Source organism: Mesoplodon mirus (assembly GCF_964341445.2).
Source record: "Mesoplodon mirus genome assembly, chromosome: 12".
Classification (NCBI taxonomy): Eukaryota; Metazoa; Chordata; class Mammalia; order Artiodactyla; family Ziphiidae; genus Mesoplodon; species Mesoplodon mirus.
Window position 1 is genome coordinate 93,021,736 of NC_138988.1, and position 17,041 is coordinate 93,038,776.

A 17,041-nucleotide genomic window follows, 5' to 3' on the forward strand; every position below is an offset into this window, starting at 1 on the left:
TAGGACAGTGCTCTGGGTTAAGAGGGAGGGCACAGAAAGGGAGGTGGGCATCAAAACACTGCCTTCTATTTTGCCTACTGATCTTCTGGGGCTTATTACTCTTGCAGTACCGTGGTAAGTGCTAGAGGGAACATTTCCAACGAATGCCTTTCCTGGATAGGAGTCCCCGGAAACACCCATTCCTCTCCCTTTCATCAAGAATGCAGTAGAGTAAGAAGGGGCAACTCCAGATATTACACCCAAGAATCTGCATAGCCACATGCTAAGTCACACAGTATCCCTGACTATGGCTTATTTGGGGATGCCACAGTCCCAGGATATTCATTCATTTGTTCAGTCACTCACTTTATCATCCAATATTTAATGAGTGACTTTTATGTGCACGGCCAATGGCGAGGCCTCTTGTTCTGTGCTTAGAAAAGGGATTGAGTGGAGCACCGGCCAGGAAAGTAATGGTTCCTTCCTCCAACTGAGACTCAATGATGCAATGAAGCCACCTCTCCTCTCACTTCAATCACAGAAAAGGTAGGCTAAGGCTGTATCACATTGTGATTTCCTAGTTTCACTGTTCTCTTTTGCAAAGAGAAAGAAGTCAGGGATTGAGTCTCCAAGGAGGAGACTGCATCCACGATGGAAAACAGAGCATCTCCATCCCTACAAAGCTGCCTGCCTGGACTGTGTGCTAACTCCTCATTTCCCACGAGGGACAAGGTACATCCATCCAGGGTGGGGGTTGGCAGCTCTGGCTGCAAGTTATCTGGTTTTTGTTTTTTTGGCCGCACTGCACGGCATGTGGGATCTTAGTTCCCTAACCAGGGATGGAACCCGTGCCCCCTGCAATGGAAGTACGGAGTCTTAGCCATTGGACCGCCAGGGAAGTCCCTGGCTGCAAGTTAGAACCACCTGTGGAATCCATAAACCTCTTAAGGCCAAGACCACTCCTCAGACCAATTAAACCAGAACCTCTTGGAGCGAGATCTAGGCACTGGTATTTAGAAAAACTTTTCCAGGTGACTGCATTGCACAGGAGGGCCTGGGACCTACTGCTCCAGGGAGGGTAAGGTCCCAGGTCTTGGTTCTTTATGAAGCCGAGCTTCACCCTCTGAAAGTCAAATCCTAGCTTCCTAGGATTCTCAGCCCAACTTTTTCAACTTTAGGAGTTTGTTTTAGAATTTAAAGTGAGCTATTAAATTTAAGCTATTGTGTTCTATTTCAATTATCTTTTATATTTATATGGTTGTTACCAAACTTCAGATGCAGAATATTTAGTCAAAACAACAATTCTTATTTTTTCTTATTTAACAAGGTATGCTGGTAGTAGATCTACTGTTTAATGAATAATTTCATTCATTACACACTGAGCCTAACAATGCTATTTGTTAAATAGGAACTGATCAAATTCATACATAGAATTTACAGGTGAGGATAGATGTGAACAGTTTTTGAAAACAAAGCAGCGCAAAGTATGAACTAAAAATTAGTAGCAAATACTTCCTTGATTATAAAATGGCTGTGAGACTAGTAAAAAGAACAGGATACAGATGACATATTGACCTTTTAAACTGGTGATGTTGATTGTTGCAGTATGAATTTGGCCATAATAAGGTTATAAAGACATTAGAAAAGTTTCATACTACGATCTGGATTAGGGACAGAACTTGCAATGCTATACATCTCATTTTCGGGATGTCTCTCACAGTAACTGGTTCTGCTGCTTCCCTGTTTTCTACCTTGCACTGCCCATTCCCCAGGCAGCCCTGGCTCTCAGGATACACTCTTACCTCGTGGGGTTGCTGGTACTGAGAGGCCATCAGAAGGAAAGCTCGCTGGGCCTGGAAAGCACTATGCACCATCTCTGCCTGGGAACAAAAAGGAACAGGAAAGCTTAATTGTTTGAGCTCCTAAATGGAGCATTACCACATGATCCAGCAGTTCCCTCTCTAGGTATAGACCCAAGAGAAATGAAAACGCATGTCCACACAAAAACGTGTAAATAAGTGCTCATAGCAGCACTATTCATAATAGCCAGGAAGTAGAAAGAACCAGAATGTCCATCAACTGATGAATGGATAAACAAAATGTGGTATATCCATACAATGGAATATTATTCTGCATTCAAAAGAAATGAAGTGCTGATCCATGCTACAACATGGGGAACTTTAAAAACATTATGCTGAGTGAATGGAGCCAGTCACAAAAGACCACATTTGTACGATTCTGCTTACATGAAATGTCCAGAATAAGCTAATCTACAGAGACAGAAAGTAGAGTAGTGACTGCCAGGGGCTGGTGGGAGGCAGGAATGGGCAGTGACTGCTAGTGAGTATGGAGCTTCTTTTGGGGGTGATGAAAATGTTTCGGAATTAGACAGTGGTGATGGTTTCACAACTTGGTGAATATACTAAAGATCTCTGAATCATATACTTTAAAAGAGTGAATGTTATGATATGTGAATTATATCTCAACAAAGCTGTTAAAGAAAAGTTTGAGCCCCAAAGTGCAATTGTTTTCCAAAGGGTGTCTCTCCTGTCCTCTTTCATGCCCCAATCTGTTCCATACCTTCTAGTGGAAAGAAAATTGTCCCTTAAGCCATCCCCATAAAAGATATGCTCACCAAGGATATATGTATAAGTATAACTGATTCACTTTGCTGTACACCTGAAACTAACACAACATTGTAAATCAAATATACTCCAAAAAAATTTTAAAAATACAAAATTTTAAAAAGAAGGAAAAAAAAAAAAGACATGCTCACCGAGAGCTAGTGATTTCTACCACTGTTCAGTAAGACTGATCTGAAGGAGATTTCAGTGCTACCTGGACTCAACCCCGCCCCAGAAAGGACTTGAGCAGATAGGAATGTCTTTAAACACATGGTACCATATTCCCTCATCCTTACCCTCTACCCACGCTTAACTAATTAATTAATTCTTTAATTTTTTAAATTTAAAAAGTTACAGAAGAGTACCAAGAAGAAAATAATTCCAAATATTCATATCACACAATCAGTCAGTTTTGGCCTTTTTTCTAGTTTTTAGGAAAATTCACACAGTTGTTCTCATAAGACAAAGCATAATGATTTAGAATAATTTTTTAGTGCCATAAGGTACAAAGATTAAAGTTTTTAAAAAAACGCCTCACAACCTAGAAATAATCATTATTAATGAGAGATGAACATCATGGCAGCACCATTAAAGATCTATATGCAGAGGGACTTTGGTAAAATGGGACCACACCCTAGGTGCCATTTTTTAAAATAAAAAGTATAAATTTTAATTATAATTGAATACTAAAAATGAAAGAAAGAATTGATAAGCTTCAAGTGAAAGTTTCTGCACTGTAATAATTATTATGTCCTAAATGATGATTCTAAGTTAAAAAAATATAAAATATTAAGAAATTGGAATAATTATGTGTTTATACTATAAACTAATGCATGATATAATTTTAGACAATACTGATTGACTCCTTATTGGGAAAGATGAGAACATAAGGACTTCCCCACTTCTTTCTATCTCTGGTCCCCATTTTTCATATTTTTTAGTTATTATTTTTACTGTAACATTAATTCCCATAGCTATTGAGAATTAGTTCTACATTTAAACCTACCTAGTGGTTCTCACCAGTTGTTTTACCATGACTTCTCCATTTCTGAGTTATTTTGATTTTTTTTAACTGGCTGGACTCCCATTATCAAGTATGTTCTTCAAAAAGGTCTTAAAGTTGCTTAAGTTCTTCAGTCTCAAGCATGTCTCCCTGTCATCTATATATTTTAACAACATCTTGGTTCGATATAACATCCCTGGGTCTCTCTCTCTTTTACCGTATGCAGACAGCATAGCAGTGAATGTGGCAATGCAGAAATCTAAGCCACCTTGATTTTGTTTCTCCCTTGTGGGAAACTGACTTTTCTATTTTGACATCTGAAGAATTATTTCTTTATCCTTGGATTTTAATGGCTTTACTGAGTTATGTTTGCATTCTGAGCATTCTGTGTTATATTTCTTGGAATAGATTTGGTCCTTTCTTCATTTATGGGAAATTTTCTTATATTACTATATCTTTCAAAATATCTTTTGTTCCATTTGTTAGATTCTCTACTCAGGGACTCCAATTATTATCCTCATATTGTATAATATTTGAATGTTTTCATATCATTTAGATTCTCTCTCCCTCTCTCTGCCTTTAATCTCCTTGTCTGTCATCTGTATTTACTGTGACTGTATCAATAGTTTTCTCTATTGTTGGTAAACAGATTTTCAATAGGGTCTCATATACATGAACATTTCTAATTTATATTTCATTTCTGTATTAATGTTGTTTTTGGTTTTTATTTGTTAGACTTCAATTTCCCTTTGCACTTCATTCTTATTGTTCTATCACCTTACGCTATTTAAAAAATATGCTTATACTCTTATTAAGTTTTAAGTTACTTATTAGCCTAAGAGTCTAATAAGATTAAGCCATAGTGAGGAATCTGTTTCTGTTCATTGTTTTATTTTCTTTGAGGGCAAGCCCATGTCTTTCCTTTGCATGCTCTGTTCCTCTCTGACACACTATTTCTAGCCACCATGTGGGTGATTCCTTGAGTCTTTTGCCACCATATGAGAGATTGGTTTATTTTCCATTTCAAGCAAGAGTGTTCTTCCTAACCTTCTAAGGCCTGATGGAACAGGGGACAGGGAAAGGAAGTGCTCAACTTTTCTCATTATTTTTCATCCAAGGGTTTTTTTTCCTACTGACAAGAAAATGCTTGAAAGCAGACCAAGGTTTCTAGATCATTTACATTTAAAATCACAAATTCATCACCATCAACATAACAGATTAAGTCTTATGAATATTCAAATGAGGGTATATTTTCCATTTTGGAGTATACCATCTCCTCTTTGTCCTGGTAGCCTGATTGCTGGGATTATATTGCTCAAAATCTCAAATTCTGAATATTCCTTAGGGAGATAGTGGATTTTCACATTTTACTGTCCTGGAGGCTACAATGACCTTATGAACGTGAAGCTCTGAGCTACATGAATGTTTATCCATACATCAAAATGTGTATTTTCAGTGGATCAGAAGGACTTTTGTCAGTCTCTAATGACCACATTTCCAAAAGAAGATTATGAAATAAAACTCTCCACTGCTTGGATATAAATAAAAGAACTGCACTTCTCCCAACAACAATAATACAGAAGTATGGTCCTCGTCTACAACAAGCCTTGTGGAGTCAGCTGAATTATAGTTGCTGCGGGAACAGTAATTTGGGATTGCCTGACTTCTACAGTTAAAACTGCAGCTCAGAGGTGCATTAACAATAATTTTGTAGTTATCCCAAGATGAACACTATCATTGGCCTTTTTTACTTTCCCTAGAAACAACATTTAGCCTGTTGCTGACAGAACAATTTTCCAGCGGGTCTGATTAGCCAAGATGGCCAATTTCATTAATTAGTCTCTCCCCCCACATGGCCTTTCACTCAACAACAGGGATGGAGGTTGGAGCACAGAATGGTTGAATATCTAGCTATCTGCTTCAACTCTCCCTACCGCTTTGCTTATGTAGACAAATCTTTCTGAGGATTCAGCTGTGCACCTCTTTCAGCTCCCTAGAACTCTGGGCACGATTAGCAGACACTAAACCATGTTCATTTTTAACTTCATCAGTCCATGTTTCAAAGGATTTTCATTCCACCTTTGACATACTCTGACCTACCTGCTTCTTACTTCTGGAAAGTTCCATGAGTCCCCTCAACTGGGCAGCATCCTATTTAGGAGCAATTTCACTGAACCTGCTGAGTTCTGATAACTTGAAAGGGAGAATTTGGCTCACTCAGGCAGTTCAAAACATTGTGAAAGAAAAAGCCAAACGTAGGGATTTTCAGTAACAACAAATAATTGAGGGTTTTTGCTGAGTTTATCACACATGTGCCAGGCTCAGAGAGCCTCAGTGACCTTTGTGTGTATACATGCACATCTATCTGCTTGTGAGCACGTGTGTGCAGAGAGGAAGGGGACAGTTCGGGTAAGAGGCAAGGCTGTGCATTTTGTTTGAACTCTAGCAATTATCACTTAGGCAACTGGGGTTTTTAGATAGATAGATTGGTGGACCATCTTGTTCTGTGGTCCTAGACAGTAGGAGAATGAATTTCAGTAATCAGTTTAAAGCAAGCCTCTGGACAAGCAGACACCAGTTAGTATGACTTATTTCCATCTAATCCCCTTGGGAGAGAGCTGACTCACTGGGGAAGCTCAATTGATCTCTGAATATTCATCAAAGCTTTCCATTGTTTCATTGGGAAGCTACAGGCCACAAAGTACCATGTGGATGACAAAATGAACAGGTGCAACTGGGAGAAAGGGTACAGGAAATACTTAGAGGAAATGCAAAAAGCATCCAGCCAGGGTGCCTGTGCTGAAGGCATTTCCAGATCTTCTGAAACTGCATCAGCCCTCTTCTTGACAGCCAGACAGCCAAGGGAAGGGGATCCTCTTCCTCTGACTGAAGGTCAGGGGAATGGGCATCTGCTCATCAGGTGCAATTTTGGGACCCTGGGAAGGTCACTGTCAATGCCATCTTCACATTCCTCCCCAGTGAGTCTGCCAATGTCCCACATTTTACAATTAGAGATATTGTATTTTTAGATCTTATTCCTTAGGGCCCTCTAATCTACCCTAAAGGAGAAGTCCCTTGAGTTTCAGCCAATGAAGAGGTAAAAGGGGACCTGATAGATGAAAGCAAGACAGGAAAATGGGCTAAGAAAAAGAGGTGATAGGATGCCAAAGACAAGTTTCACCTACTTCACGATTTTGCTTAAAGCAAGATTGAAGATGCTTAATTTTGCAGACATAAACATAAGCACTGACCCTACAAAGTTGGATTATGAAGTCATCTGTGTTGACATATAAAGGGCCATGAAGAAGACTTACACCAGCAATTCTCAACCTTGAGTTTTCATTATAGTCACCTGGAGGGTTTGTTAAAAGATTGTCATGTCTCACCCCCAGGGTTTCAAATTCGGCAGGTTTGGGTGGGCCCAAGTATTTACATTTCTAACGAATTATCTAACAAATGCTGCTTGCTATAATCACTTAATCAGTTCCAGGAGTTTTTTCTCAATTCTTTTGAATTTTCTACATAGACAAAGATCATGTCATCTGTGATAAAAGACAGTTTTATATCTCCTTTCTTATCTATGTGCATTTTAATTCCTTTTCTTGCCTAACTGCATTAGCAAAGATTTCTAGGATTGGTGAGAGGGGACGTCCTTGCCTTGTACCTGATCCTAGTGGGAAAGCTTCAAGTTTCTCACAATTAAGTATGATATTAGCTGTCGATTTCTTGCAGATAGTCTTTATAAGTTGAGAAAGTTCCTCTCTAGTCCTAGTTTACTGAGTTTTTATCATGAATGGGTGTTGGATTTTTTTTTTAAGTTATACTTTCTTTCTTTTTTTCATTCATTCATTTATTGATTGATTGATTGGCTGTGTTGGGTCCTTGTTGCTGTGCGCGGGCTTCTTCTACTTGCTGCGAGCAGGGGCCACTCCTCTCCGCAGTGCAAGGGCCTCTCACTGCTGTGGCCCCTCCCACTGCAGAGCTCGGGCTCCAGGGCATGCGTGAGCAGTTGTGGCTCACGGGCTCCAGAGCGCAGGCTCAGCAGCCGCTGCATACGGACCTAGCTGCTCCATGGCATGTGGGATCTTCCTGGACCAGGGCTCGAACCCGTGTGCCCTGCACTGGCAGGCAGATTCTCAACCACTGCGCCCCCAGGGAAGCCCCTGGGTGTTGGATTTTGTCAAATATTTTTTCTGCATCTATTGATGCGCTCACATGACTTTTCTTTTTTAGTCTGCTGATGTGATAGATTACATTAACTGATTTTTGAATATTGAACTAATCTTGCATACCTGGGATAAACTCAATTTGATCATGGTGTATAATTCTTTTTATACGTTTTTGGATTTAATTAACTAATATTTTGTTGAAGATTTTTGCATCTATGTTCATGAGAGATACAGGTCTGTAGTTTTTTTTTAATGTATTTATTTTATTTTATTTATTTTTGGCTGCATTTGGTCCTCGTTGCTGCATGCGGGCTTTCTCTAGTTGTGGCAAATGTGGGCTACTCTTCATTGCGGTGCACAGGCTTCTCATTGCAGTGGCTTCTCTTGTTGCGGAGCATGGGCTTTAGGCATGAGGGCTTCAGTAGTTGTGGCACACAGGCTCAGTAGTTGTGGCTCATGGGCTCTAGAGTGCAGGCTCAGTAGTTGTGGCACACAGGCTTAGTTGCTCCCCAGCATGTGCCATCTTCCCGGACCAAGGCTCGAACCCGTGTCCCCTGCATTGGCAGGCAGATTCTTAACCACTGCGCCATCAGGGAAGTCCCAGGTCTGTAGTTTTCTTATGTCTTTGTTTTATTTTGGTATTAGGGTAATGCTAGCCTCACAGAATGACTTAGAAAGTATTCCCTCTGCTTCTATCCTCTGAAAGAGATTATAGAGAATTGGTATAATTTCTTCCCTAAATGTTTGATAAAAGTCACCAGTGAACAAATCTGGGCCTAGTGTTTTCTATTTTTGAAGGTTATTCATTATTAATCCAATTTTTTAAATAGATACAGGCCTATTCAGGTTGTTTGTTTCTTCTCGTATGAGTTTTGGCAGATTCGCCTTTCAAGGAATTAGTCTATTTCATCTAGCTTATCAAATTTGTGGGCATAGAATTGTTTATAGTATTCTTTTATTATCCTTTTAGTTTCCATGGTATCTGTAGTGATGTCGCCCTCTCCTTTTTTTGTTATTAGCCTGGCTAGAGGCTTATCAATTTTATTGATCTTTTCAAAGAACAAGCTTTTGATTTTGTTGATTTTTCTCTACTGATTTCCTGTTTTCAATTTCATTGATTTTTGCTCTAATTCTTCTTCTTTTCTTCTTTTTCTAGTTCCCTAAGGTGAGAACTTAGATTATTGATTTTAGATCTTTGTTTCTAATATATTCATTCAATACTATAAATTTCCCTTTCAACACCACTTTCACTGCATCCCCTAAATTTTCCCTTTTATTTAGTTCAAAATATATTTTTAATTGAGGTATAACTGACATGTAACACTGTATTAGTTTCAGATGTATGACATAATAATTCAATATTTGTATATAGTGTGAAATTATCACCACAATAAGTCTAATTAATACCTAAGTTCAAAATATTTTTAAAATTTCTTCTTTGACCTATGAGTCCTTTAGAAGTGTGTTGCTTAATCTCCACATATCTGGGGATTTTCCAGTTACCTTTCTGTTATTGATATTCAGTTTATTCCACTGTGGTCTGAGGGCAGATATTATATGATTTCTATTCTTTTAAATTTGTTAAGGTGTGTTTTATGTCACAGAATGTGATTTATCTTGGTGAATGTTGCATGTGAGCTTGAGAAAAATGTGATTTACTGTAATTTGAAAGTGATATGCTGAGGTATAGTTTGGCATTTATGCTGCTTGGTGTTCTCTAAGCTTCCTGGATCTGTGGTTTGGTGTCTGACAGTAATTTGGGGGAAAATTCTCAGTTATTGTTTCAGTATCTTCTGTTCCTCTCTCCCTTTCTTTTCCTCTAGTATTCCCATTATACAGATGTTACACCCTTTGTAGTTGTCCCCCAGTCCTTCCCCAGTCTTTGTTCTCTTTGTTTTTTGGTTTATGAAGATCCTATTAATATATCCTCTAATTCAGAGGTTCTTTCCTCAGCTGTGTCCAGTCTACTAATAAGCCTATCCAAGCCATCCTTCATTTCTGTTACAGTGTTGTTGTTGTTTCATTTTGGCCAGTGTAATTTTATTTTATTTATTTATTTTTATTTTTAACATCTTCATTGGAGTATAATTGCTTTACAATGGTTAGTTTCTGCTTTATAACAAAGTGAATCAGCTATACAGTAAAAAAGCATGCATGAACAGATGAGCAATATAAGCAGAGGGATACAAATTCTAAGAAAGTACCAGAGAAATGCTAGCGATAAAAAACACTGTCCAGGGCTTCCCTGGTGGCGCAGTGGTTGAGAGTCCGCCTGCCAATGCAGGAGACACGGGTTCGTGCCCCGGTCTGGGAAGATCCCACATGCCGCGGAGCGGCTGGGCCCGTGAGCCATGGCCGCTGAGACTGCGCGTCTGGAGCCTGTGCTCCGCAACGGGAGAGGCCACAGCAGTGAGAGGCCCGCGTACCACAAAAAAAAAAAACCACACTGTCCAAAGCTCTTGTTCTGTCCGGGTCACCTTTTAGAGAAGTCCATCTCTGTTTGCCAGAGAACTCTGATTGCCATGTGTGATGTGGCATTCGTAATCGTGCAGTCAAACATGCAATCCTGGATGGGTGTCCCTGACGGCACAGTCCAACTCAAAATACATGGATTTCCTTTGCCACAGTGGTACTCAAATGGTGCCCTGAGAAGGTCCCCTCACAAGGACTTGAGTGGGGACAGAAAAGGAAGATGGGCACAGGCCACCTGCTGTCTGCACCCAGCCCCCAGTCCTCTCTCTACCATCCCCCCTTCAATCAGAGCTTGTTACAGTGTTTTTTATCTCTAGCATTTCTCTAGTTCTTTCTTAGAATTTGCATCTCTCTGCTTATATTGTTCATCTGTTCATGCATGCTTTTTACTTTATCCATTATTGCCCTTAGAATATAAATCATAGTTGTTTCAAATTTCCAGTCTGATAATTCTAACATCCCTGCCAGTTCTGGTTCTGATGTTTGCTTTGTGTCTCCAAATTGTGTCTTTTTCCTTTTGGTACTTTTCTTGATAGCTGGACATGATGTACTGGGTAAAAGAAACTGCTGTAAATAGGACTTTCGTAATGTGGTGTTGAGGTATGAGGGGAGGGAAAGCATACTTTAATCCTATGACTGGGTCTCAGTATTTCAGTAAGTCTATGTCTCTGGAGTGTGAACTTTACAAGTGTTACTCACTTTCTTTCTTCCCCCTTTTATGGGACAGGATGGCTAAAGTGGGCCAGACATGGGTATTTCCCTTTCCCATGTGAAAGACTGGAGCCAGGTGGGACTGAGCATTTCCCTTTTCCAGGTCAGTTAGGCCCTGACAATAACCTGCGAGGTTAGGCTCTGGTTAGTCAGTTTCCCCTGGGGTCAGGCCTTACTAAGAGCACAGTACTCTGGCTTATTTCAAAATGCTTCCTTTCACCTTCCCCCTGCCAGAAGCCCAAGGAGATTTTTCTCCAGTATTTACTGTGGGAACCTGGTTGAGTTTCTAGACGTAAATCTCACAGTATGGTGGTGGTGGGGGGGCCCTGTGACTGGGTCCCCCTGGAGTTCTTAACTCTTAAGAGTTGTCTGCACTGAACTTCCAATAATTTGTCAACTAGAGTTCAGGTTTCCCTACCCCAGCACTGGTTCCCTTGACAGTTTCACTCATGAGTCTCTGCTCCGTTAAGCCAAAACTCCGTGTATTCACCTGTTTCTCTGATCTTGGGGGACAGCAGTTGTCCCCGTGTCCTCCCTTATGTACCCAAGAACAGTTGCTTTCTCAGAGTTCAGCTTTTTCCTTGTTGTTAGGATGGAGTGGTGACTTCCAGGCTCCGTACATGCAGAACCAGAAACTGGAAGCCCTTTCTCCATTTTTTTTTTTTAAATGAGAAAAAACTTATTCTGTTTCCATTTTCAGACATTTTGGAACTTCCATCCCAGCTTCATCCTTTTGGTAACAGAGCAGTTCCCCATTACCTGCCTTTTGATATGTGTATGTAGGATTGTGGATAAGGTGTGTGGCGGGGAGGTGTTATGAACACCTATGTGAGAGGGTCTTAAGGGCTTATCTGGTGGAAAGGATGCTGGGACTGTGATGACAGGGGGTCACTAAGAGACTCTATGAGAAACATTCTATTTTTACTTGGATTGTTTCTGTTTGTTAAAAATAGCAAAGTTCTCTAAAGGTGCTTTTATCTTCAGTGCATGAGACTTTATTCTCTGTTCTTATTACTGTTATTTTTATCATATTTATCTGGAGATGCTTGGAGGGGACTAAAACAACACCCAAACTGGCCCATCACTGCCAAGAATAAAACATACAAGTACACAATGTCTCTTCACTATGACATCTTTAGTTCCCATGGACTTTTGCCTATTTTGCATAAGTTTGGGAAACGGCTCTCTCTTCCCTATATGCCAATAGGAAAAGGCACAAAGAAGCAAGCCAGGATTACCATCAACAAAGAAAATTGTACATCTGCTTGTGCTAAAACTTGTTCTGAGGGCAAAATCTGTTTTGTCAGTAATGTAGTCTAAAGATAGAAGTTAAGAAATGAGAAATCAGATTGACTGCTACTTGTTGTTGACCCTGGAATTGCCACAGTGACACTGGAAAAGGGCCAAGTTTTGCTTGGACTACAACTGTCCCCTTAATTTCAATTAGCATCTTAATATCTCCCTTGGACTACCTGTACCCTTCTTGGCATGTGTCACTTGTCCTTATACATATGACCTGCACAGATCAGTGTTGATTCTATCTTATCAAGGAGGAAACAGGACTTTGAACAATGTCCTGATGAAATAAATATGTCATGATATCAATGGTGGTTAACTCTGAGTAGTGGGATTATGAGTGGTTTCTATTTTCTTCTTCAAACATTCATTTGTCAAATATTCTACATCAAATATTTAAATTTTATTATCAGAAAAAAATTATTTAAAAGATATGACTGATATGACTGAATACAATAGAAGATTATTATTTAATTTCATAAACAGAAAGTAATTTCTGAGTACCTACTATGTTGCTAGGTGCTACGAGGTATAAATCAGGGGAAACAAGTCATGAACCCAGAGAACGACTAGTGACTGTGAGCAACAAGGTACCCGTTGTGTGGAACAGACAACATACATCTGATTTTGAAAGGAATGGATTGCTGATAACCATGATCGAAAAGGTAAGTTTTCCCATTTAGTTAGCTTGACAAAACACAAGAAGTACTCTCATAAAAAAAGGAAAAGTTTTTTTTTTTAAAGAAATGATTTCCTTCTCTCTAGAACCCAGGAAGCACAATATACCCAGACATTTCTAACCATCGTTCCTCTTAACATGTCTCTCTGGCTCTTCAAGACAACAGCGTTCCCTAAAGCCTACAATTCAACCACAGCTTTTTTTTTTTTTAAAGTATCCAGTGTGCACACAATAAAATGGAGTCTAAATTTACAGTCTGACCAGGAGAAGGAAGTAGTCATGTCACACTCCACTTACTTATAAATATGTTGGCAGTACTCCATTAAATCATAAAGACATGTTAATTTAAAGACTCTGGTCTGCTCAGATACCAACCAAGTCCCTGTCAATTTCAGGCTCTACCTTAGCCAAAGCATATATCAAAAGGGCAATAATTTTATATTAGGTAACTGTTATAAATTAGAATTTTTATTGCCCTTACAGTTGCCTATTTTTTTTTTCAGTGATTCCACTTTCATTGGCAGAGAAAGGATGCATGCTTATTGAATAGAGCTAAATAGTTTTGCAGCCTAGAAAGGAAAGATGAGTAGGTAGATTGAAAATGTCAATGTGAGACTACTAGGCACATTTTATAAAAAAAAAAAAAAATCATCCAGGCACTGATAATAAAAGAGGTTCATTCTTCATTAATAGGACTGTTGCCTTGACAACTTCCAGCTCACATAAGTATTTACAGCAGCCATGGTGCACAGTTCTGACACTAAGGAACAGCTCCAACGTGTCCTTTCCATATCCATGCCTGAAATCGTCTATTATACAGCTCAGCTGCATTATCAGTTCCCATTAAAGTAACACCCAACCAACCCCATCCAGAACATGTCACATCCAGCCCCAAAGAAGCAATTTAAACAATTTTCCTGGCATGTCAAATAGATAAAAGGTAGAACTGATAAATGGTCTTCTTTTGCAAAAAGAGTGTTTTATAGGAGGACATATAGCTTTGTTTTTATCTTCTTGTTTGTGCAATGGAGGGCAAAGTATTTTTAAAAAATTGATTCCATGAATAATAATGTGCATTCAAATCATGCACTGTGTCCCTAAAATTCTTATTTTCCTAGTTTGTAATTATCACCAAACAGCCTAAAGCACTTTTAGACACTGAGGGTATGAATCAGTACAATGTGTGTGGTGGGGAGGAAGGGCAGGGGGGACGATAAATATCAGGGAGCATTTACCATTGACCTATCACTTCCAATGCTTGGAATTTTCCTTGAGAGTAATTGTACAATTATAAAATAGTATTTGTGCAAGGACATGCACTGTAATTTCATTTCTAATGGGGAAAAACTGAAAATAAGTCAAACATCACTAATTTTTAAAATGATTATAAATACCGCTAGATGACCATCCTTGCAGGGAAGGGGCCAGGTGAGGCTGGTGGGGAGCCCAGGTGTGCGCCCTCTCAGAGTCACACCCTAGGACCTCACTCATCTCACCCACGTTTGGGCTCTGCATTCTTGTACGTATAATTTCCCCTACATACAATTTTGGTTGTTTACATCAATTATGGTGTAACCATACAATGAAATACTATGTAGTCACTAAAAAGTGATAGTATAGAACTCAACTTACTGACATGGAAAGAGGCCCAGAGCACATGGTCTAAGTTAAACAAGCAGGCCACAAAAATAGAATGTGTAGAAAGTTGTCAAAATCTATAATATAAAACCAATCACTGTAATTTAAAAAACCCAACATAGAACTTTTCTAAATAATTAATTGTAAATTATATTTTAAAAAATGAAATATTTGAAATAATTAAAACCAGTGAGTATTTCTTGGGACTTCCCTGGTGGTCCAGTGGTGAAGAATCCCCCTTCCAATGCAGGGGATGCAGGTTCGATCCCTGGTTGGGGAACTAAGATCCCACATGCTGCAGGGCAACTAAGTCCGCGTGCCACAACTACTGAGCCTGGGTGCCTCAACTAGAGAGGCTGTGTGCCGCAAACTACAGAGCCCACACGCCACACCTAGAGAGAGAAAACCCACATGCCATAATTAGAGAGAAGCCCGCATGCCGCAACGAAGACCAGATGCAGGCAAATAAATAAATAAATAAATAAAACGGTGAGTATTTCTTAAGGCATCGGACTAGAAAAAAAAAAAAGAAAACACTATTGTATATTTAAATCTGTTTGCTTTTCTGACAGGTAGAATATTGTTACAAGTCTGTAATCTGAACAAAACTATTCTCTGAAATAAACTTCATCTTCAAATTCAACCACTGGGTAGCTACAAAACACTTGGTAGATTGGCCCTTCTTTGAATTCTCTAACTTGCTTTTCTAACACTTAAGGAATCTAAAGCATTTTATCAACATGTTTAAACTAAATCTTTTGACTCAGGAAGCCAGAACTGCTTCATGGTTGATGAATTTTGGGTCTATACAAGTAAAGGATACTTGGCTGCTCTAATGAATCAGAAAAATTAGAGGCAACAAGTACTCCTTATTCTAGAATGCACTGTAATGCTAAGCATTGTCCTTTCATTCTGTATTATTTAAGCCATACTCTTATTTAACTTTCATGCATATGTATATGCCTTGGGTCTCCAAGTAGGTAATAGGCTCTTGAAGACTAGGCCACTGGGTGCCCATGTAGAAGGGCCTTTATTACACCAGAAGCTCAGTAACTACCACTAAATAATGAATGACTGAAAGTACTGGAAAGCAGTGTGGTATAGCAGAGAAACTGTGAGCTTAAATCTTCAGATAGGCCTTAGACAGAATCCAATGCTGCTCATTTCTAAATGCATGGCTATAAGCAAGTTACCCAACCTTACTGAGACTGGGCTTCTTTGTCTCGAATTTATGTACCTTAACAGGTTCTCCTAGTGATACAAGTAAAGCAATGTTTGTTGGCAGCTGCACGAAGTGCCTAACGTAGCAGGTCCTCAATAAATGCTCGTTCTCCTTCCCCTTCTTTACAACTGCCTCTGTCACTAATATAGAAAATTTAAATAAGGCAGGGAAATGAAGTCGATCTCTAGTGACTATAAAATTTAGCTACAAACCAGACTTTGTTCATTTGTCAACCATACAGACCCAACATCAATCCATCCACACTAAGATCTCACTATGAACACTCAACCTAGGAAAGTCCTTGCTGAACGCTGGTTCCCAGAATCCCTATGGATTCCCAGGCATCTTGGACTCCTGACCACGAGGTCACCCTGCAGCCAAGCTGTGTGGGATCAACACCACTTGGTGCCCACATTTTCTCACTTGTCTTTTGCTGCTCAGTGAAATCCCTTCCAGGCAATACCTCGATTCCAAGATTTTTTCTTAAAATACCAAATATTCCTTTCCCCTTCTGATGATGATAACAGTTTATACATGCTTGTTATAAAAAGTTCAAAAGACATGGATGTTTAGGAAGTAAAAGCTTTTGGTAAGTTTACCCCCTAAAAATTCAATAAGTATCCTTCCAGACTTTATTTTCAATAAGGCAAATCTTTCTTAAGTGTATATATCACCTCTTTACCCTTTCCTTTCAATTCCTGCTCCATTATCCTTAGAAAATCTCTTTTCCTGCCTTTTTTGGGTCCCATTTGTCAATTCCAAAGTTATTCTTATAATCAAAGGAGAGTAATTATACACTCATATAAAGAAAAAGAAAAATCCTGTGCTTGGTAGAGAAAGAAAAAAGGAATCAGGCCCAACATCAGCTGAAAGTATGCATCATCTGCATAGAAATCCCTATCTAGTTCTAAGTCCTTCTCTAATTAAATTCACACTCGCCTAGGTATCAGCATTCATAATAAATGACTGTTTTTCATTTAATGTTATTGTTTTCCTGCTTCATTTAACTAAAAGCAAAGTGGAAGAGTTTTTCCTAACATTTTGCATTACATAGTGCTACTCAAAAAACCTTCGGTGAAGATTTTCTTTTTAATTTCTCATCTATCACAGACTGATAGTTTTGTAAAATAAATAAAAGAGCCTTACTAGAAAAATGAATAAAAACCAGACACACAAAGCATAAGTCCAAGTTTTTTAAACTACCAGACTTAGCAGCCTTAAAATTACTCCGTTGGATTGTTATAAAAG

General features: G+C 39.1%; 1 protein-coding gene across 2 annotated transcripts in view; it reads right to left on the reverse strand.

Moving 5' to 3' along the window:
* The window catches only part of CAP2 (cyclase associated actin cytoskeleton regulatory protein 2), a 138,034-nt gene that overhangs the window by 80,268 nt on the left and 40,725 nt on the right, over positions 1 to 17,041 (reverse strand). For both annotated transcript variants that reach the window (XM_082638459.1, XM_082638460.1), the window contains one exon: positions 1,782 to 1,859. In XM_082638459.1, coding sequence (XP_082494585.1) covers positions 1,782 to 1,859 — 78 coding nt within the window. The remainder of the gene's footprint in view (positions 1 to 1,781; positions 1,860 to 17,041) is intronic.